The 22,939-nt window shown below is 37.9% G+C and overlaps 1 protein-coding gene across 1 annotated transcript in view; it reads left to right on the top strand.

Annotated features, from left to right (window-relative positions):
* LOC141396731 (probable cytochrome P450 313a4) overlaps positions 1-22,094 on the top strand; it is a 43,982-nt gene extending 21,888 nt beyond the window's left edge. The window contains exons 2-8 of the mRNA XM_073972367.1: positions 5,577-5,777; positions 5,846-6,034; positions 6,102-6,174; positions 6,268-6,400; positions 21,163-21,315; positions 21,397-21,835; positions 21,922-22,094. Of these exons, the coding sequence (XP_073828468.1) occupies positions 5,577-5,777; positions 5,846-6,034; positions 6,102-6,174; positions 6,268-6,400; positions 21,163-21,315; positions 21,397-21,835; positions 21,922-22,094 (1,361 nt within the window). The remainder of the gene's footprint in view (positions 1-5,576; positions 5,778-5,845; positions 6,035-6,101; positions 6,175-6,267; positions 6,401-21,162; positions 21,316-21,396; positions 21,836-21,921) is intronic.
* Positions 22,095-22,939: the final 845 nt, after the last annotated feature.

Raw genomic sequence — 22,939 nt, 5'->3', positions numbered from 1 at the left:
CAAAATTGGGGATGGCAGCTACATCAGATCACCAAAATCCAAATTGTACCAAATTTAGTACCATTTAGTACTTTTCGTACCCATAAGTACAAATTTTCAAAACTACCTCAGTGCTATGTTCAAACGATAACTCAAATCCAAATTTGGTTCCATTTAGTACTATTCGTATCCATAGTACGAATTTCTAAACCTACCTCTATCAACACTTCAACATCAATTTTAATTCCGAATTTCACGATTCCAAATGTATCCTATCACTGAAATCCAAATTGTACCAAATTTAGTACTATTTAGTACTTTTCCTACCCATAACTACAAATTTCCAAAACTTTATCAATCCTACACTCAAACAGTACTCCTTATTCCAAATCTCGGGTTTCCAGCTATATCCGTTCACCCAAATGCAAACTGTACCAAATTTGGTACCATTTAGTACTTTCGTACCCATGAGTACGAATTTCTACAACTACCTCAATCCTACACGCCAACAGTAATCTTAATTCCAAATTTCAGGATTACAGCTGCATCCGATCACAGTAATCCAAATTGTACCAAATTTGATACCATTTAGTACTTTTCGTATCCAAAGTACGTACTTCCAAACCTTCCTCTTTCAACACTCCATCAGTAATCGTAATTCCGAATTTCAGGATTCCAAATGTATCCGATCACATAAATTAAAATTTGGTACCATTTAGTACTTTTCGTACCCATAAAACTAAAAATTTCAAAAACTTCATCAATCCTACACACCAACAGTAATCCTTATTCCGAATCTCTGGATTCCAGTTCACCGTTCACCCAAATCCAAATTGTACCAGATTTGGTACCATTTAGTACTTTTCGTACACATAAGTACAAATTTTCAAAACTACCTCAGTGCTATGTTCAAACAATAAGCTTAATTCCGAATTTCAGAATTCCAGATACATCCGATAACTCAAATCCAAATTTGGTACCATTTAGTACTATTCGTATCCAAAGTACGAATTTCCAAACCTACCTCTATCAACACTCCAACAACAATTTTAATTCCGAATTTCACGATTCCAAATGTATCCCATCATTGAAATCTAAATTGTACCAAATTTAGTACTATTTAGTACTTTTCCTACCCATAACTAAACATTTCCAAAACTTTATCTATCCACACTCCAATAGTACTCCTTATTCCAAATCTCGGAATTTCAGCTATATCCGTTCACCCAAATCCAAATTGTACCAAATTTGGTACTATTTAGTGCTATTCGTACCCAAGAGTACCAATATCCACAACTACCTGAATCCTACACGCGAACAGTAATCTTAATTCCAAATTTCTGAATTACAGCTGCATCAGATCACCGTATTCCAAATTTAGTACCATTTAGTACTTTTTGTTCCCATAGTTCAGAATTTCCAAACCTACTTCTATCCAACACTCCAAAAGTAATCTTACTTTCGAATTTCAGGATTCCAAATGTATCTGATCACCCAAATCCAAACTGTACAAAATTTGGTACCATTTAGTATTTTTCGTTGCCATAAGTACGAATTTCCAAAAGTATCCCAATCCCACACTCCAATAGTAATCTTAATTCCAAATTTCACTATTCCAGCTCTATCCGATCACTTAAATTCATATTGTACCAAATTTGGTACCATTTAGTACTTTTCGTACCCAAAAGTACGAATTTCCAAAATACTTCTATCCTACACCCCGACAGTAATCCTAATTCTAAATTTCAGGATTCCAGCTCCATCCGTTCCCCCAAATCCAAATTGCACCTTATTTGGTACTATTTAGTACCTTTCGTACCCATATGCACGAACTTCGAAAACTACCTCCATATCTCTAACCTACCCTCCAACAGTAATAGTAATTCACAAATTTCAGAATTCCAACTTTATCGGTTCGCCTTAATTCAAATTTTACCAAATTTAGTACCATTTAGTACTATTCGTACACATGAGTGCACATTTACAAAACCACCTCCTTGTATCAACTCATCTTTCTAACCTTGATTTGCATTCCAAATTTCAAGATTTTAGCTCTATCCGTTCACGTAATACCAAATAGTACTAAATTTAGTAACTTTTAGTACTTTTCGTACACTTATAGTTCGAATTTCCAAAAACCATTTGGTACACCTTTCTAACTCACCATCAGTGAACCTCATTCCAAATTTCAGAATTCTAGCTCTTCGCGTTTGCCTAATACAAAGGGTACCCTATTTAGTACCTTTTAGTACTTTTAGTACAGTTCTAGTTCGAATTTCCAAAAATCCAGCCTTATCTGACACCTTCGGACCAAGAGTGACCCTCACCCAAAATTTCAAGATTCTAGCTTTAGCCGTTTGGTCTGGGCGTTGATTATCAGTCAGTCAGTCAGTCAGTGAGTCAGTGAATCAGTGAGTCAGTGAGTCATCATTACTGAACTCTTTTATAAGTATAGATATAAGGAAAGAAGTAGATAAGTAGATACAACTACCAAAAAGTACTATAAAAACCCATTATTTGGTAATGATTTTTTTTTGGGTTTATCTAAAATTATGTGTTGTGGGATAATTTTGAATAAACTCAGATGAAGTACGACTTTAACCATAAAAGGTGCTTTGATATAATTTACATATTTGTTGTATTCTGAAATCTATAGTAAAATTTTATGACGAATAACTGCGTAGAATATTTTGATCTGATATGATAACATTTGGAAGGCGTTCAAAAACTCCATAAAAGGGACAAACAGATCACTTTGATAAACCGCATGAATGTTAATATTTTTAATAAAAACATGTTCCACATTCTCCTCAGTAATGTTGCCAAAGACACTATATAACAAAAATACAAGTAATCCAAGAAATCTTAACTCGAATATTTTGAAGAAAAAAAAAAAAAAAAAACTGGAAATGGGAACTTGCCCGGCCTACTAACGTTACTTCGCGACGTAAACTTAAAAACGCCTATATATATATATATATATATATATATATATATATATATATATATATATATATATATATAATCTTTAATAAAAATTTATCAAAATGTGATACAGGGATATGAGGTCGTAAAAAAGGCACTATATGTTTATACCCTCAGCCCTTAGGCTAAAGAGGGTATTTACACTTTGATACGACCAAAAATGTGCCTCATCGAAATAATGGTTTTAGACCCCAAGTATGTTTGTACGATATCCGTTTCAGACAATTTTGAATAGATCTAGCAATGTCCGTCCGTCTGTCTGTCTGTCTGGCAGGCTGGTGCGCACGATAACTCTCGAACGGATCAATCGATTCGGTTCAAATTTTGGGTATCGAAATATTTTAAGTTCGATTTAAGTTCGAAGATGGGCCATATAGGTCCACTCCTTCAGGTACCTCCCCCACAAATGTTCAAAAATTGTCGCAAAACTTGTGCGCACGATAACTCTTGTAGGGAATAACCGTCCATACTTTTCACATCGTGTAGTTTCTACCAAACTTAGATGAGGATCCAATATGGACTCAATCGGTCCACTCCTTCGGGTACCTCCCACACAAAATTTCGGAAAAGTTCAGTTTAGGGCCTGGTCTTGAATCGCTTTGATTTTTGTTTACGCAAGTTGTATTCGCTGTCCTCTATACGACGCTGTAAGTTTCATTAGGGGCAAGTCCATACTTCCTGAGAAAATAGCCTGAAAGGTACAAAAAACCCTATGACACCGTGTGTAGTGGTTGGAGCGCAAGATAACTCTCGAACGGATCTGCCGATTCGGTCCAAAATTTGGCATTCGTAATATTTTGTCCAAACTTAGTTCAAGTTCAAAGATGGATTATATCGGTCCATTCATTCCGGTACCTCCCCCACCAAAGTTCGAAAATGTTCGGAAAATTTGTGCGTACGATAACTCTTAAAGGGAGTAACCGATTTGGTCCATACTTTGCACATTATGAAATTTCTACCAGACTTAGATGAGGTTCCAATATGGACTCAATCGGTAAACTCCTTCGAGTACCTCCCACACAAAATTTTCGGAAAAGTTCAGTTTAGGACCTACTCTCGAATCGCCTTGGTTTTTGTTGTAACATATTGTATTCACTGTCCCCTATACGAAGGTACAAGTTTCCTCAGGGGCAAGTCCATACTTTCTAAAAAAATAGCCTGAAAGTTGAAAAACAAACCCTATGACACCATGTTTATGGGTGGAAGCGCAAGATAATTCTCGAAATGTCGATTCCGGCCAAAATTTGGCCTTCGTAATATTGTTTCCAAACTTTCCAAACTTCGTAGATAAGCCATATCGGTCCACTCCTTCAGATACCTACCCCACAAAAGTTCAAAAATATTCGGAAAAATTGTGCGCACGATGGGTGGGTTAAAATTTCTTTTTGAGATGAAAGCCCTTCGTGAGTTTATTAAGAACCCAAAGGAAATAGGTCAAGTTTCTGAGATATCGCGTGATGAATTTTTTGATATTTCCCCTATAATGCATGGGAAAATAGCTTTATATCTCTCATTGGCGTTATTTTAGCTTTGTTTGAGTCAGTCAAACCTGGCAAATCTTTTTGTAGAATATTTCATTCAATTCCTTTCATATCCTTTTCGTCCTTTATTTCTTGAACCGTAGTAAATGTATCACAAGATGAGATTTTTCAACATCCAGATATTCTACAAAAATGTTGCTCAGAAAATTTTAGGTACGGTTCTCTTTGGAAACTAATCAATATTTTCCCGTTTTCACTGCCATTTTTGATGTTTACTCCGTCTTGGTTCAGAAAAAAACTATGTTTGGTTTTTCTGTATATTCGATATTGGTTATTTATTGGTATGTAGACTTAAAAATTGGTTATTGCTTATGTAGACATCTGGGGTGTTTTTGAAATATTTAACAAAAAAACTCCTGTAATGAAGAACATGTTAATAAAAAATTTTCATGAAGGACAGATCCGGTTATCTCAATTTTTGAACCGGATATTCCGACATTAAAACCGATTTTTGAACCGGTTTTAAGTTTATATGCATACCATTACAAAGCTTATAGAGTTGTCAATCAAATGAAATTAATTCGTTGATTGAAACTTTGCTAGTTACAGTGCTAGAATAAAAAACCCCGTTTTATTGAACCGATTTTAAGAAAAAATATCGCTACGCGCAAATATGATGATCAAAGGCTGCGGGGGCGAAGCATTCCTTTTGGCGATGAAAGTCGATGAAGATAATATGTCGAAGCCGGAAGGACAGTTATGCCGTAGGTCAAACTTCTGAGTTATGGCGTGGTCAAATTTTTGTTTTGTTCTTTTTGTCATGCATGTAAAGTTCGGCAAGAAAGAATTCATTTCGCTATAACACAGAAGTTGTATTTTCAAAACGAAGCACCAATACCGCAAAAGAGAGATATGAAGCAATTTTCCCATGCATTATAGGGGAAAAATCAAAAAAAAAATCACGCGATATCTCAGAAACTTGACCTATGGCGAAAATTTCCTTTTGAGTTCTTAATATACTCACCAATGGCTTTCATCTCCAAAAGGAATTTGAGTTCCATTTTGTGTCACAGTGTAATCTTTGCAATTTTTTTTATATAATTTTTCTTTACATTTAACCATTATTTCCAGCCATTACTCAGAAACTCATTGAAAATTGTCAAAAACTGGGACACAATTTTATACACTATGTTGGCCCATATCCACAATTTGTAACTGGCGATCCTGAGACTGTACAAGATATTCTAACATCAAGATTAGTATTGAATAAGGGCAAAGTGATGTATATGGGATTAGATCATGGTCTAGGCAATGGCTTATTGAGCATGCCAGGTAAGAATCGATTGTGTTAAATTTTGATTAGAATAGTTAAGAAATATATATATTATTATTTATTATAGCAACTCAGTGGAAACATCATAGAAAACTAATGGATGCTGGTTTTAAATTCTCCAAACTTCTTGAATTTGTGTCTGTCTTTAATAAAAAAATTAAACGATTATTTGCGGAAATGGATGGATGCGATATTATGGAGGATTCCTACAATATTCTGGTATATTGTCGTGAATTTACACTAAGTACTACAGCTGGTATGAGTAACTATGTAAATTAAAAAAAAAATAATAATTATGACCTTATGTGTTTTCTCAACCACAGAGACAATGCTGGGACGAGATTTGGATAAGAGCGCAGACATTAGGTCGAAAGATTATGCTGAACATATGGCAAGGTTAGACCGAAAAAATCCGCATGCTACATAGTATTTTTGTCTGCTTTCTCCAGATGCACTCACACATATATGTATATTTACATATTTTTCTAGCATCATGGAATACATTTCGGATATTACCTTTAATGTGTTATATCAATCGAAAGAGATCCTCAATTTAGCCGATTTAACCATATTTAAGAAGGAACGAAAAATACTGGATTTTTTTAGAAAGGAAGTTGATTCGGTAAGTATGCCGCAACCTATAGATAGTGCATCGTTATGATATTTATAAACTACCTTATTTGTCGAATTTTTGGAGGAATTATCCTAACTAGTAAATAACAAGTAAAAACGCCGTTAAGTTCGGCCTAGCCGAACTTGTTATACCCTCCACCACTAGTTGTATTGAAGTAAAATGGAATAATTAGTTTCCTTTCGTGTATGAAGAAGACTTTATACTAAATTTTAGCAATTTTGGTAAAACAATATGAGGCACCATTCTATGAAAGCTATTTCAGAACGTCGATCCATACCGTCAAATTTCTGACCGAAAGTTTTTAGACCCAAAGAAGACTAAATACCGAAAATCGGGAGATATCGTTCTATGGGGGCTATATGAAGGTATGGACCGATACCGACAAAATTCTGGGGGAAAGTTTTATACCCCCAACGCAAACTTAATAGCACATTTTAGCCATTTTGGTGTGATAATGAATCCAAAACCTTCAAAATACCGAAAATCGGGAGGTACCGTTCTATGGGGGCTATATGAAGGTATGGACCGATACCGACAAAATTCTGGGGGAAAGTTTTATACCCCCAACGTAGAGTAAGTACCAAAATTCAGCCATTTCGGTGTGATAATGAAGCTAAAACCTTCAAACTACCGAAAATCGGGAGGTACCGTTCTATGGGGGCTATATGAAGGCATGGACCGATACCGACAAAATTCTGGGGGCAAGTTGTATACCCCCAACGTAGACTAAGTACCAAATATTAGAAGTTTCGGTGTGATAATGAAGCTAAAACCTTCAAACTACCGAAAATCGGGAGGTACCGTTCTATGGGGGCTATATGAAGTCATGGACCGATACCGACAAAATTCTGGGGGCAAGTTGTATACCCCCAACGTAGACTAAGTACCAAATATTAGAAGTTTCGGTGCGTTAATGAAGCTAAAACCTCCAAAATACCGAATATCGGGAGGTACCGTTCTATGGGGGTCTATATATATGCGTAGACTTATACCAACAAATTTCAGGTGGAAAGTTTAATACACCCAACGATAACTAAATACCAAATTTCAGCCATTTTGGTAGGATAATGAAGCTAAAACCTTAAAAATACCCAAAATCGGGAGGTACCGTTCTATGGGGGCTATATCAATACCGAAGATCGGGAGATATCGTTCTATGGGGGCTATATGAAGGCATGGACCGATACCGACAAAATTCTGGTGGAAAGTTTTATACCTCCAACGTAGAATAAGTACCAAATTCCAGCCATTTCGGTGTGATAATGAAGCTAAAACCTTCAAAACACCGAAAATCGGGAGATACCGTTCTGTGGGGGCTATATGAAGGCATGGACCAATACCGACAAAATTCTGGTGGAAAGTTTTATACCCCCAACGCAAACTTAGTACCAAATTTCAGCCATTTTGGTGTGATAATGAATCTAAAACCTTCAAAATACCGAAAATCGGGAGGTACCGTTCTATGGGGGCTATATGAAGGTATGGACCGATACCGACAAAATTCTGGGGGAAGGTTTTATACCCCTAACGTAAACTTAGTACCAAATTTTAGCCATTTTGGTGTGATAATGAATCTAAAACCTTCAAAATACCGAAAATCGGGAGGTACCGTTCTATGGGGGCTATATGAAGGCATGGGCCGATACCGACAAAATTCTGGGAGAAAGTTGTATATACCAAACGTAGACTAAGTACTAAATATTAGAAGTTTCGGTGCGATAATGAAGCTAAAACCTCCAAAATACCGAACATCAGGAGGTACCGTTCTATGGGGGCTATATGAATGCGAGGACTTATACGAACAAATTTGAGGTGGAAAGTTTAATACACCCAACGATAACTAAATACCAAATTTCAGCCATTTTGGTAAGATAATGAATCTAAAACCTTCAAAATACCGAAAATCGGGAGGTACCGTTCTATGGGGGCTATATGAAGGCATGGACCGATACCGACAAAATGCTGGGAGAAAGTTGTATACCCCCAACGTAGACTAAGTACCAAATATTAGAAGTTTCGGTGCGTTAATGAAGCTAAAACCTCCAAAATACCGAATATCGGGAGGTACCGTTCTTTGGGGGTCTATATAAATGCGTAGACTTATACCAACAAATTTCAGGTGGAAAGTTTAATAACCCCAACGTAGAGTAAGTACCAAAATTCAGCCATTTCGGTGTGATAATGAAGCTAAAACCTTCAAACTACCGAAAATCGGGAGGTACCGTTCTATGGGGGCTATATGAAGGCATGGACCGATACCGACAAAATTCTGGGGGCAAGTTGTATACCCCCAACGTAGACTAAGTACCAAATATTAGAAGTTTCGGTGTGATAATGAAGCTAAAACCTTCAAACTACCGAAAATCGGGAGGTACCGTTCTATGGGGGCTATATGAAGTCATGGACCGATACCGACAAAATTCTGGGGGCAAGTTGTATACCCCCAACGTAGACTAAGTACCAAATATTAGAAGTTTCGGTGCGTTAATGAAGCTAAAACCTCCAAAATACCGAATATCTGGAGGTACCGTTCTATGGGGGCTATATGAATGCGAGGACTTATACGAACAAATTTCAGATGGAAAGTTTAATACACCCAACGATAACTAAATACCAAATTTCAGCCATTTTGGTAAGATAATGAATCTAAAACCTTCAAAATACCGAAAATCGGGAGGTACCGTTCTATGGGGGCTATATGAAGGCATGGACCGATACCGACAAAATTCTGGGAGAAAGTTGTATACCCCCAACGTAGACTAAGTACCAAATATTAGAAGTTTCGGTGCGTTAATGAAGCTAAAACCTCCAAAATACCGAATATTGGGAGGTACCGTTCTTTGGGGGTCTATATAAATGCGTAGACTTATACCAACAAATTTCAGGTGGAAAGTTTAATACACCCAACGATAACTAAATACCAAATTTCAGCCATTTTGGTAGGATAAGGAAGCTAAAACCTTAAAAATACCCAAAATCGGGAGGGGAGCTATACAAAACGTGGACCGATATATCCCATTTTCAATACCAACCATCCAGCAAGTAATAAAAACTTCTGTACCAAACATTGACTCTCTATCTTTAAAATCGCGAGCTGTATCTTGATTTCAACAGACAGACAGACGGACGGACGGACATGGTTAAATCGACATAGAATTTTATGCTGATCAATAATATACATATATATTTTATAGGGTCTCCGACGTATAGTTCGATGTGTTACAAACGGAATGACAAATTTAATTATACCCTCCATATGGTGGAGGGTATAAAAAAGAATTGAGCAAAGGCTATAGACGGGACGTGGCCGAATAGGCGATACCCTATACCACTACCCCTGTGCATAACTGAACCAAAATAATTAATTTTTGTCATTAAAAAACCAATAAGGAAAGGATCAAAGTCGGGCGGGGCCGACTATATGATACCCTACACCACTGTGAATATGTAAAATATATATGGAAGCTATATCCAAATCATAACCGATTTCGATATAATTTGGCACATTTATTTCCAGACTTAATTCAGTCACACAATCCAAATATCATTGAAATCGGAATTATATATCGTGTTTCCTTTTGTATGTTACATACAAATGCACAAAGACATGACACCCCTTACCACAGTGTGGTGTAGGGTATAAATACTTCAAGATATTAAAATTGGGATAGCTCAGCGAATTGTGCAATAACTCTGATAATTTACCGACACAGATATCCGCATTGGAAATAAAATTCCACAAATTAGAAATTGGGATATCTGGGCGTCTTTGTCTATATCTCAAGCATTTGACCACTTTGGTAACACAAATAGGGGTTACTTTAACCCAGATAAAGCCAATGGTCGTTTAAACGCCACAAAAAATGGTTGCAAAAATTGACGTAAAACTCTGGTTTTTTTCGAATATTTTTTGTGGTTTTTTTTTGCATTTTGTTATAGTATTGTCTGTTATCTGTCACTTCACGCTTATAAAGCTTCATTTGACCTATGCATTTCCACGCAATTGGCCTAAAACCCAAGTTATTCGACTTTTTTGTAATTTTCGACTTTTGATGAGAAATTTAAATATACGATAAAAAATCATAAATGTTAGAATCATATAAAGTCAGGGATTTGTTAGTAAGAATACACGTATATTACCCTCCAAAGTTTTTGGCACTTTTGAAGGAAGGCCCGATTGCAGGAAAACTATACGTTTTAGAGACAAAAGTTATTTATTAAAAAACGCTTAAAAAGACTCAAAAATATAATTTTCATAAACAATTTTAAGTTTTCTCGCAAAAAAATTCTCGGCGCTTAGTGGGTTAAACCTCAGAATGTTATAATTGTCCATATTTATATTAGGCCATTTTCCTTGCGGCAATTGTCAGTTTGAAGGGGAGGGAGGTGAGTCATATGGTAACTCTTTGCCTCTCAACACCCTCTCTCACCGATAAATTGACAATTGCCGCAAGGAAAATTGCCTAATGTAAATATGGACATTGTTCTTTTGTTGAAATTCACCTTACCAAAGTACACAAAAACCTACTTTGCACCTTTGTAAAGGTGAACGTTTCTTCTTCTGTCGATAGGCTTTGCTTCTGGAATAATCCTACGTTGAAATAGTGGTCTAGGGTATAAACGTATGCTTTATTGTAAATGTGATATTTTCTTCTTCTATTGACAGGCTGTCCTTTTGGAATACCCCTACTAGCAGCGAACATATTCGCATAAGACTATATACATGATTTTCGTTTTGCATGGATGGCTTCTATTCACTACCCAGCAAAACTTTGGATCCGGTAGTCATTACGTAACCCTTTACAAAGCAATGTAAACAAGCTTCTTTTCGCATTACAAGTAATCTGAAAAGTAATGGGTTACTTCTTAAAAATTTACAAGGTAAACCTACTTACTTTACTCCTCCCTAAGTAATGACGACGGTGGCACAGTGAGGGTGTGTCCGGCTATAAATCCTAGGGTTGTGTGTTCAACGCTCACCGTCGGCACGCGATTTTTTTTAATTAAAAAATAACAGTTCGTGGTGCACATGTGAACTGCACATTTAAGTTTTCGTGTGCGTGTCATAGTGTGTACTCGTAGTGTCTTTGGCAAGAAATCAGAGGGTTCGTGGGTTCAATTCGGGCAGACAGCGAAATAAAATAAAATAAATCAACTGTCTAAAAATAGATTTTTTTCACCTTACTTTTCAACTTCTAGTGGCCACAGAATAACTAGTTATTCTAGTGGTCATAAAATAACTACAAACTGTGTGCGACATGCCATTGCACAGTGGATCCACCCATTGGCCAAAAATAAAAAAATAAATGTCAAAATTTTGGTACAACATCTGGCAACTCTGACAGCTATGACATGGACCTTTTTCAACATATATAAATTTTTGTTTCATTCGAACGCGATCTTCTTAAGAATAGCTTCAAAAGTCAGAACATTTGACTAATATTTTTTGTTGTGAGTACAATCTATATTTTAAGTGCAAGTAAATGTATTCAAAATATCGCGAAACTAATACGTATAGCAAAATATTATAGTGGATTTTGAAGGGGGAGGTAATAGCTTAATTTTCATTAAAAAGAAGTGCTTTAGCGTGTTGTGGAATTCTAGTTAGCTGCATATTTTCTTAGTGTATTTTGTAATGCCAATTCGACCATATACCTACATTTGACCTAAGGTTTTAGTAATGATGCCCACCAGTGCCCACCTCGGGAATAATTTTCCAAAGTAGTTCATGGGTTAAAGATTATTCAGTATTAAAATCAGCTGCCATCTAGTGCCAGACTATAAATGGTGGGCCGCTGACTAAAGCTGCCCTAGAATAGGGTTTCTAAGGATATATTAGCATAGAACTCTGTTATCTGACCACGTACATTAACATAATTGGCTTCAGTGGCAAGATGAAGAAATCTTCTTCCAAATTTGTCTTACGTTGGCGGTACGTGCCATCCAGGAAGAACGCTATAAGATCTATATTAAAAATTTTACGAATTTTCAGACAAAAGTTTTGATTTTTTTTAATCCGCTAAATTGGTTGGAGATTGTTTTGTTTTGGAGATAATTTTGTTTCCCCAAGCCTATTTTTGCATCATAAGATAATCGGGACCTTTGTTCATGTCATTTTGTATTAACAGCATAAAACAATTCTTACCGTATACCCCCTCCCGAGGGGAAAGGGGGAGAATGTTACGCTCGTGGTTTCTTAAAACACTCTTCGCAGCAGCACAAAGCTGTAACCAGCGCATTGGCTTGATATTTACACGGAAAATATTTTTGGCCACTTTCTCCATACAAGTGGATCCACTGTGCATTGTAAAAACAATGGGGAAGAAAGGGGGTTTGAGAGTAGTTACGGCTGCCAAAAATCCCTTACGAAACCCATGATTTTGGGAGGACTTTTTTTGCGGGGTAGGAACTCAAAATTAGTTGGAAAATTTGGGGACTTTGCCAAAAATTGGACCGACATGACCCATTTTTTAAGGTCTCTATCAAATTTGAATGCTTTGTCTTTAATATTGGGAAGTACACAGTAAAAATATTTCAAGAACTTTTACATATTTTCGGTCGTGATGTAGTTTTTTATGCCCTCAGAATTTATGCTAACGAGGGTATACGATACACTTTCATACGGGAAAAATGTGCCTCATCGAAATAATGGTTTTAGACCCTTAAGGCCTGCGTACATAAGCTGCCTTGCCTGATTGCCTTGCTTTCCTGCTTCATTTCTGACATAATAAAAATAAAAGAATAAAGAAGTCCGAGCAAATTTCGAACTGGGTTGCCCTTTTCTTTTTTATTCTTTTATCAGAAACAAGCAAGGTAAGCAGGCAAGGCAGCTTATGTACTCATCCCTTAAGTATGTTTGGGCCAAATGGGTTTCAGACAATTTGGGGTCGATTAAGCAATGTCCGTCCGTCTGTCTGTCTGGCTGGTGCGCACGATAACTCTCGAACGGATGAACCGATTTGGTCCAAAATTTGACTGGCATTCACTGCCCCCCATATAGCGGTATAAGCTTCATCAGGGTATGTCGATACTTCCTGAGAAAATAGCCTGAAAGGTACAAAAAAGCCCTATGACACCGTATGTAGTGGTTGGAGCGCAAGATAACTCTCGAACGGATCTGTCGATTCGGTCCACAATTTGGTCTTTGTAATATAACAAATATAATATAACAAACTTAGATTAAGTTCGAAGATAAACCATATCGGTCCACTACTTCAGGTACCTCCCCCACAAAAGTTCAAAAATGTTCGGAAAAATTGTGCACACTATAACTCTTGATGGAAGTGACAGATTTGGTCCATACTTTACACATCCTAAAATATCTACCAGATATAGATCAGGTTCGGATATGGACTATATTTGTCTACTCCATCCGGTACCTCCCACACAAAATTTTAGATAAATTCACTTTAAGACCTGCTCTCGAATCACTTTGATTTTTGTTGAAGCAACCTGCATTCGCTGCCACAATTACGGCAGTAAAAGTCTTTTCAGGGGCAGGTCCATACTTCTTGAGAAAACAGCCCGAAAGTTGTAAAAAACCCCTATGGCACCATATGTAGTGGCTGGAGGGCTTGAACCGAATATACATATTATTATGTTTTTGCAGGCTTACTTACTTACTTACTTAGCTGGCCCATTACAGAACATTTGTTCTATAGGCCGAACTAAGAAGAGATCTCCATTTCTCTCTATTTGTTGCTTTGCACACTGGAATACCGCGCCTTGTCATCTCATCATCCACTTGTTTGCGCCATCTATTCCTTGGCCAGCCAATTCTGCGTGCACCGCCATGTGGCATGTATTCATACGCCTTTTTAGCGGGTTCATCATCGCTCATTCTTATGATATGGCCTAGCCAACGCAATCGCTGCATCTCGATACGTTTAACAATATTGATGTCGTTGTATAGCAGATACAGCTCGTGGTTCATGCGACGTCGATATTCACCGTCAACGCAGATTGGTCCGTAGATCTTTCGAAGAATTTTTCTCTCAAACACACCAAGCACTGCCATGTCTGCTTGCGCAAGTACCCAGGCTTCGGAGCCATACATCAGCACGGGTAGTATCAGTGTTTTGTAGAGCGTTATTTTTGTTTGACGAGATGTGGCTTTGTTTTTAAACTGCTTACTTAATCCAAAGTAGCATCTGTTGGCCAATACAATTCTTCTTTTTATTTCACAACTGATGTCGTTTGTTGTGTTGACGGAGGTGCCGAGGTAGACGAAGTCTTTTACTACCTCAATATTATAGGAACCAACTTCCACAGTCGGTCCGAGCTCAATGGACGCATTGCGCGTCGACACCATCAACTTGGTCTTCTCACCGTTTACCGCCAGACCCACTTTAGCAGATTCTCCTTCGACCTTTATAAAGGTATCAGTTACTTCTTTTACTGATCGACCCATGATGTCTATATCATCAGCATAAGCAAGTAACATGTGACTGTTGGTGTAGATTGTGCCACTTCTTTTGACGTTTGCCTCTCGTATAACCTTTTCTAGCAGGATGTTGAAGAGGTCACACGAAAGGCTGTCTCCTTGTCTGAAACCTCTTTTGGTACCAAACTCTTCGGAGAGGTTCTTTCCTATTTTAACTGAGGACCTCGTGTCAGTTAAAGTCATTTTACAAAGCCGGATGAGCTTTGCGGGAATACCAAATTCAGACATGGCTTGGAATACCTTTGAGCGCAGCGGACTGTCGAAGGCTGCTTTATAATCGACAAAAAGGTGGTAGGTGTCGATCTGCATCTCTTGGGTCTTCTCCAGGATTTGCCGCAGGGTAAATATCTGGTCAATGGTGGACTTGCCAGGTCTAAAGCCGCATTGGTATGGTCCAATAATCTCGTTGACCATTGGCTTTAGTCGTTCGCACAATATCCCTGACACGATCTTGTAGGCAATAGGGAGTAGACTTATGCCCCTATAGTTAGAGCATACAGTCTTATCTCCCTTCTTGTGGACGGGGCACAGGATACTCAGGTTCCAATCGTCGGGTACTCGTTCTTCCTGCCAGATGGTGCTAACTAGCTGATGAATACACCTTATCAGCGTGTCGCCTCCGGTTTTGAACAGCTCGGCTGGTAAGCCATCGGCCCCTGCTGCCTTATTATTCTTCAGCCGATTTATTGCTGTCTTTACCTCATCTTGGCTGGGCGGTATACATTCAATACCATCTTCTGGGATTGGGACTGTGGTATCTTCGTCGTCTTCGCTGCTATTGGATACCAACAGATTTGAAAAATGTTCTTTCCATATCCTGAGTACACTATCTGTATCAGTTACCAAATTACCTTGCTGGTCTCTACAGGAGGATGTGCCTGTACCAAAGCCATCAGTTTGATGCTTGACTCTTTGGTAGAATTTTCGGACTTCATTCTGGCTCCTGTACATCTCGATTTTTTCACACTCCCGCTTTTCCATCTCTCTCTTTTTCCTGCGGAAGAGACGTTTCTCCTCTCTCCTTTTCTCCCTGTATCTCTCTCGTGCGCTACGCGTTGCTACGGATTGTAAAGTAGCCTTATATGCCGCATTTTTCTCTTCGGTGGCAGCACGACACTCCTCATCATACCATGGATTCCTTGGTGGAGGTCTCTGGTATCCAAGTATGGATTTTGCGGCTGTTTGCATGGAGTGGGCAATGCTTTGCCATTGCGCTGATATGTTATCGGGATGAGGAGGGCTTTGATTAAGCAATTGGGCTAGTTGAGTGGAATATGCTGTGGCTATCTGTTGTGATTGCAGCTTACCGATGTCTAACTTTCGTGTTGTGTCTGTTCGTACTTTGTTTGCTACGTTTAAGCGGGTGCGTACCTTTGCTGCAACAAGGTAGTGGTCCGAATCAATGTTTGCGCCTCGGAACGATCGTACATCCAACACGCTCGATGAATGTCTTCCATCTATCACAACATGATCAATTTGGTTTCTTGTTTTCTGATCTGGAGACAGCCAGGTGCCCTTATGAATATCGAGATGATTAAATCTGGTACTGCTAACTACCATGTTTTTTGCAGCTGCAAAGTCTATCAGTCTCATACCATTGTCAGATGTTTCACTGTGGAGACTGAATTTCCCGACTGTTGGGCCAAAGATATTCTCCTTTCCATTTTTGGCATTAAAATCGCCTAGAATGATTTTAATGTCATGGGCAGGGCAACGGTCATATGTTTCTTCTAAGCGCTCGTAAAATATATCTTTGGTCTGTTCATCCTTTTCTTCAGTGGGAGCATGAGCGCAGATAAAGCTGATGTTGGAGAATTTAGCTTTTATTCGAATTGCAGCAAGTCTTTCATTCACTGGAGTGAAGCTGGATACAAGATGTTTTAGTCTCCGACTAACTACGAATCCACAACCAAACTCATGCTTTACGTCATGGCAGCTATAATACAGTGCGTCACCTTTAGGTGTTGTTGTGACGCCTTTCCCAATCCATCGTATTTCCTGTATGGCAGTAATATCGGTCTTGTACTTTTCAAGTACGTCTGCCAATGCGAAGACTGCACCTTCTCTATAAAGAGTGCGAACATTCCAGGTGCAGATTCGCAGATCATGGTCCTTAAAACGTTTGCGGGGTTCGTCAACTTTAGAGGGGTTTGTTTTTCTTTTCTTTCGTTTTTTCATAGTAGGCTGTTTTTTCTAGGGGAGGGTTACTAACCCGACGCCCAAACCCAAGTTTTTAACGTTCTTATGGGTGAACGCGCGGCACATGTTAGCTCACTACCTTTAACGGGTGTTAAAGGCAGTTCCCCAGGTGACACCACGGGGAGGTCAGTGTCCACTTGGGATGAAAGAGGGACCAAGATAAATCCTGGGCTTTGCCATGTTAAAACCGGCTAGTGTGATAAAAAGCCCTATCTATGATATCCCCGCAAATTTTTGAGCTATCTATACTTTTGTCGGTGCATACGGCCAAATTTTTTAAAACCACCCTTAAGTTTTTTTTTTTTTTTTTTTGGGAAAAAAACAATATCTCAATCCACACATGCTGAGGGTATATCTCTGTCGGCAAAGCCGACTGATACTTTTTTACTTGTTCATACTGTACAGGTACCACACATAAGATACATGTGCAGTTTATAATTTCCATCCGAAAGCCACTATTTTTTCAAAAATATGTAAGATTTTCATGAGATGCAAAATCACTTTCCTATTTTTCTCGATATTCCACTACTTGCTCTCATATTTTCTCTCTTGTTTGGTAAATGCTCTCAACTTTGTTCTCGTTTTCTTTTGAATCGTATTGGCAATCTATCAACAAACCACACCACACACATACACACCACAACAACATACCTAAACTACCAGTGTTGTTAGTTAAATGACAAATCAAACAACTATAGAGCGTTTGGTGTCGAAAAAAGAAAGTTCATATAGTCAAATACTTCGCAACTACAAATTTGTAATTTCTTTATTATAAAGGCAACATCTAATATCTCAACCTAGTGCTGATACACTCAACACGTATCTACATATGGTTCGTATTGTTCTGATATGTTCACAAGACGATAACAACTACAGAGAAAATCATTAGATGAAACGCCCGCTGGCGCGATGGGCTAGTTCGGCATCGGAAACTCGTCGATTCTCAGTGTTACAGTAGTTCCACTTCTGACCCCTCACAGTGCAATCAACTGTAAACTTTAACATGGGGATGTCATAAGGAGGTAACCAATTGACACTCTATGCATTACCTGTAGGTGGTATTGTACTAGTTCCAGGTTTACAGTCATATATCAGTTTATTTATAAAAAAAGTGTTGGGAAATAGTCACAACAGACGCTTCGTCGTTTACTTGGGGATATATAGGTGTCAATTGGTTCCCTTCGCATTACTTATGGGTCAATTGTGAACTAGCACCACTTACCTCTAGTTTAGGACTATTTAAATTGCGACAATTGGGATTGCTACCGGGTAGAGAGAAGAAGAGGTCGATGTGCATATTTCCTTCGTATTCCTTTTTTATACCAGAATATGAATAATATGTACGAAGATATTCAGTCCATCAACACTAGCTTCTGTTATTGGATGCTTCATTTATATTAAAGTTATGAAGAAAATGTAAATGTGAATTATTTATACAACTCGTCGTTTAAGTTAAGTTAATTAAGTCGCAACTGACGCCTCCTCGTTTACTTGGGGATAAAAAGGTGACAATTGGTTCCCTTCGCATTACTTAGGGGCCAATATTTGTACTAGTACTGATTAGAACTAGTTCTGGACTACTTTAATTGCGACAATTGGAATTTTCGTCGCAAGCGGGCGGTAAGTTACAATAATACAAAATAAAAGAATTAATAAAAGTATCAAAATTTGTCTCTGGTTTGGTTGGTGGTGTGTGGTGGGTTAGTCAATAATAACAAAAACAACAACTCACCAAAATTGCTTTTTTTTAATCTCTCAGAAAAAAACAGTATTTTTTTTTGCTTTATGAAATGCGTTCATGAAATGCAGAAATTTGAACCTTGGTTATGTTAACATATACATATAAGCGGCTTTTTGCTTACAAAAAAACTTGCTTGCCGATGGTGAGCGTTGAACTCACTTTTTTCGGTTGAGTAGTCGGACACATACAACTTTCCAGCTGAAATTTGTCGTTATAGGTCCACGTCTTCATATATCCCCCATAGAACGGTACCTCCCAATTTTCGGTAGTGTGAAGGTTGTGTCCTCAATATCCCACCGAAATGACTGAAATTTGGTAGTTAGTCTTTGTCGGGGGTATAAAACGTTCCACCTGAAATTTGTCGGTATACATAGGTCCACGTATACGTCCAGTACCTCTCGATTTTCTGTATTTTGAAGGTTATGGCCTCAATATCACACCGAAATGACTGAAATTTGGTACTTAGGGTAAAAAACTTTCCCCCTGAAATTTGTCGGAATAGATCCGCACCTTCATATAGCGTCCATAGAACTGTACCTCCCTATTTTCAATATTTTGAAGGTTTTAGCTTCATTAACACACCGAAAAAGCTGAAAGTTGGTATTTAGTCTTCGTTGGGGGTGTACAACTTTCCACCTGAATTTTTTCAGTATAGGACAGAACCTCCCGATTTTCGATATTTTGAAGGTTCTGGGGATATTAAAATTCCACCTGAACTTTTACCATATATGCCCTCATCGTCAAACGAAACGGCTGAAATTTGGTATTTAGTCTTCGTTGGGGATATAAAAGTTTCCAAAGGAAATTTTTCGGCATTGTTCTAAGTCTTAATAAAGCCCCCTCGTAATTGTCGGTATTTTGACTCCAATAGTAGGCCGGGGCGATTTGAAAACCTTAATGAGCCCTTCGCGTTTCTGATTCCTGGGATTGAACTGAGCAAAAAAGTCCTCTGGACCATATATCTACCGTGAAAATCGAGCCTCCCGATTTTAACTTTAAGTTTTTTATTGACGTTTTTTGGATATTTTGGCATATAACAGCCAAACCATTGAGATTTTCGATTCAACACAAATACAAAAATTTTAGCCAAGACATTAGTTGAAAACTCTCTAATACATCGCATAAGCATTGGAACGATCCTTCAGGCAGTTTTGGCCTTAAGAATGTGCAAACTTTTCGGAAAATGTCGATAAATGACATTGTGCTACATAACTTGACCAGAAAATTATTCAAGCGTTCTGATGCAAAATTCCATCGTGTTGGGATCCATGGATAAAGAAAATGCCTTTACTTGGTTTGGGTCACTTCGTTTTATTTTTTTATAACAGTAAAAGTAGTGAAAATCTGAGTTTCTTATATTTTCAAATTTAAACGGGCATATCTTATTTTTTCCACAACGGAATTCTTTTGATCCTTCTTCCTTATAAAGGGGCGAATAATATCTTTTAAATAAGCTATTATTTGTTCAAATCGGTTAACAAATGGCTAAGTTATAGTGGTTTATGTCTGAAAAAATGTAATGTTTTCAAAAATGTTATGTTTTTTGTTTTGTTCAAAATTTATTTTGAAAATTGTGAGTAACTAATTAATTAAGTAATTAATTAAGCCAGACTATTTTGAAAACAAAAAAAAACATAAATGGTGTAAATTTATTGTTTAGTCTTCTCTGGGGGTATAAAACTTTCCACCAGAAGTTTGTCGGTAGGCACACGTCTTCACATAGACCCCCAAGAACGGTACCCTCCGATTTTCGGTCTTTTGGAAGCTTTAGCCACATTATAGAACCGGAATAACTGAAATTTGGCATTTAGTTTATGCAGGTACAAAACATCCCTTGCAAAAAATCAGTATAGGTTTACCTTTTGGTATAGCCCCCCGTATAAGCGTAGCCACCATTAAAGGTTTTTTGAAGATTTTCGTCACATTTTTTACCAAATTATTCGTTGATTGGATCTTTGTGTTCCCAGAAGATAGAAAATTTACTCGCAAACAAACTGTCCATATATATCCAGGTTTAAGTTTAGCTGGTATTACCCAATTTTATGTATTTCAAGAGTTTTTTTTTGTCAAATTGTCGAAGCGAGATTGCTGTGTGTTGCACGGAGTTCAAAAGCTCAATTCGTTTCCATGTTTTGGAAACAACTACGATGACCATAAGAGCTCTTTTGAAGGGGGTATTATCAGTTGGGATATACTACTCCTGCAATAAGAGACAGTGCTTAGTACTTTCACAAACGAAAGGAAACAATTAGTTATTCACTACAATAAAGTTCGTGGTGGAGTGCATAAAAAGTTCGGCCTGCCCGAACTTAACTCCTTTCTTACTGGTTATTACTGTTGTTTATCCATAAACTCTATTATTTTCAGACATATCGATACAATTCAAATGAACTTCCACATGATCCACAATATTTGGAGAATTTCGATTGCAATGTTGCCAAATATGTAAATGAAAACATACAAAATAATGTACTTGACAAGGATCTTGCCGTAACAAGTATGATGCATTTATTTGGTGCGGTAGGTTATTACGAACGTCAGTTATACATACACATTTAGATTATTAAAATAATGAAATACATTTTTTGTTTTTTTGTCCAGGGCTTTGAAACCACTTCATCCACAATATATTTCATAATTCTTATGCTGGCCATGCATCCGGAATACCAGGCAAAAGCCTATGCAGAAATATGTGACTTGCTTCCCGACAAGAATGATGACGGCGAGTTTGAAATGACATATGAACACATCACACAACTCTCCTATCTGGATATGTTTGTAAAGGAGACTATGCGCCTATTTCCTACAGTTCCGCTTATCGCCCGCACCATTGTTGGTGGAGATTTTAAACTGAGTAATGGTGTGGTAATACCTGACAAACTAGATGTATTTCTAAATATTTACAATCTACATCGTAACAAGGATGTATGGGGACCAGATGCGGACAAATTTAATCCTGATAATTTTCTACCTAGTAAAGCGGAAAAACGTCATCCATATGCATTTATACCATTTGCCAAGGGATTGCGATTTTGTATAGGTAAAACTATTGCATGATGCATCGTAATTCTTGTTTTTAAAGAATTTAATTACATATTATTTTTATTTTTTCATTTTATTTTCCAGGAATGCGTTACGCTGAGATGTCGATTCGTGTCGCCGCGGCTAAACTAATCAAGCGCTATAAATTTTCAACAACAGCCAAAGTAGAAGACCTAGTTTTTGAAAATCGCGTATCATTACAATTGGCTAGTTTTCCTCCACTTACCATTGAAAGGAGGAGACAAGGTCCGGAATAAATTATTATTAACAACAATAAATTGTTATTTAACATTTAACACTGTTGTTTGTTTGCCAACGTCGAATCCCGAAGTAATAAATACCTGTTTTTATACCCTCAGCCTTTAGGCTATGAAGGGTATATACACTTTCATACGGGCAAAATGTGCCTCATCGAAATAATGGTTTTAGACCCCAAGTATGTTTGGACGAAATGTGTTTCAGACAATTTGGAGTCGATTGAGCAATGTCCGTCCGTCCGTCTGTCTGTCTGTCTGGCTGGCTGGAGCGCACGATAACTCTCGAAGGGATGAACCGATTCGGTTCAAATTTTGGCTTTCGTAATATTTTGTCCAAACTTAGTTTAAGTTCGAAGATGAGCTATATCGGTCCACTCCTTCCGGTACCTCCCCCACAAAAGTTCGAAAATGTTCGGAAAATTTGTACGCACGATAACTCTTGAAGGGTGTAACCGATTTGGTCCATACTTTGCCCATCGTGGAGCGTGTACCAGACTTAGATCAGGTTTTAATATGTACTCAATCGGTCCACTCCGTCGGGTACCTCCCACACAAAATTTTGGAAAAGTTCAGTTTAGGAACATCTCTCGAATCGCTTTTTTGCTTTAGCAACTTGTATTCGCTGCGCTCCATACGACGGTATAAGTTTCATCAGGGGCAAGTCCATACTTCCTGAGAAAATAGCCTGAAAGTTGCAAAAAACCCCTATGACACCGTGTGAGGAGGTTGGAGGGCAAAATAACTCTCGAACAGGTCTGCCGATTCGGTCCAAAGTTTGGCCTTAGTAATATTTTGTCCAAACATAGTTTAAGTTCGAAGATAAGCCATATCGGTCCACTCCTTCA

The sequence above is a fragment of the Musca autumnalis genome, unplaced genomic scaffold (genome assembly GCF_047663935.1).
Source record: "Musca autumnalis isolate F117 unplaced genomic scaffold, ASM4766393v1 scaffold_3, whole genome shotgun sequence".
Lineage (NCBI taxonomy): Eukaryota > Metazoa > Arthropoda > Insecta > Diptera > Muscidae > Musca > Musca autumnalis.
Note: the sequence above shows the minus strand (reverse complement) of the source record. Positions and strands in the feature narration are given on the sequence as shown.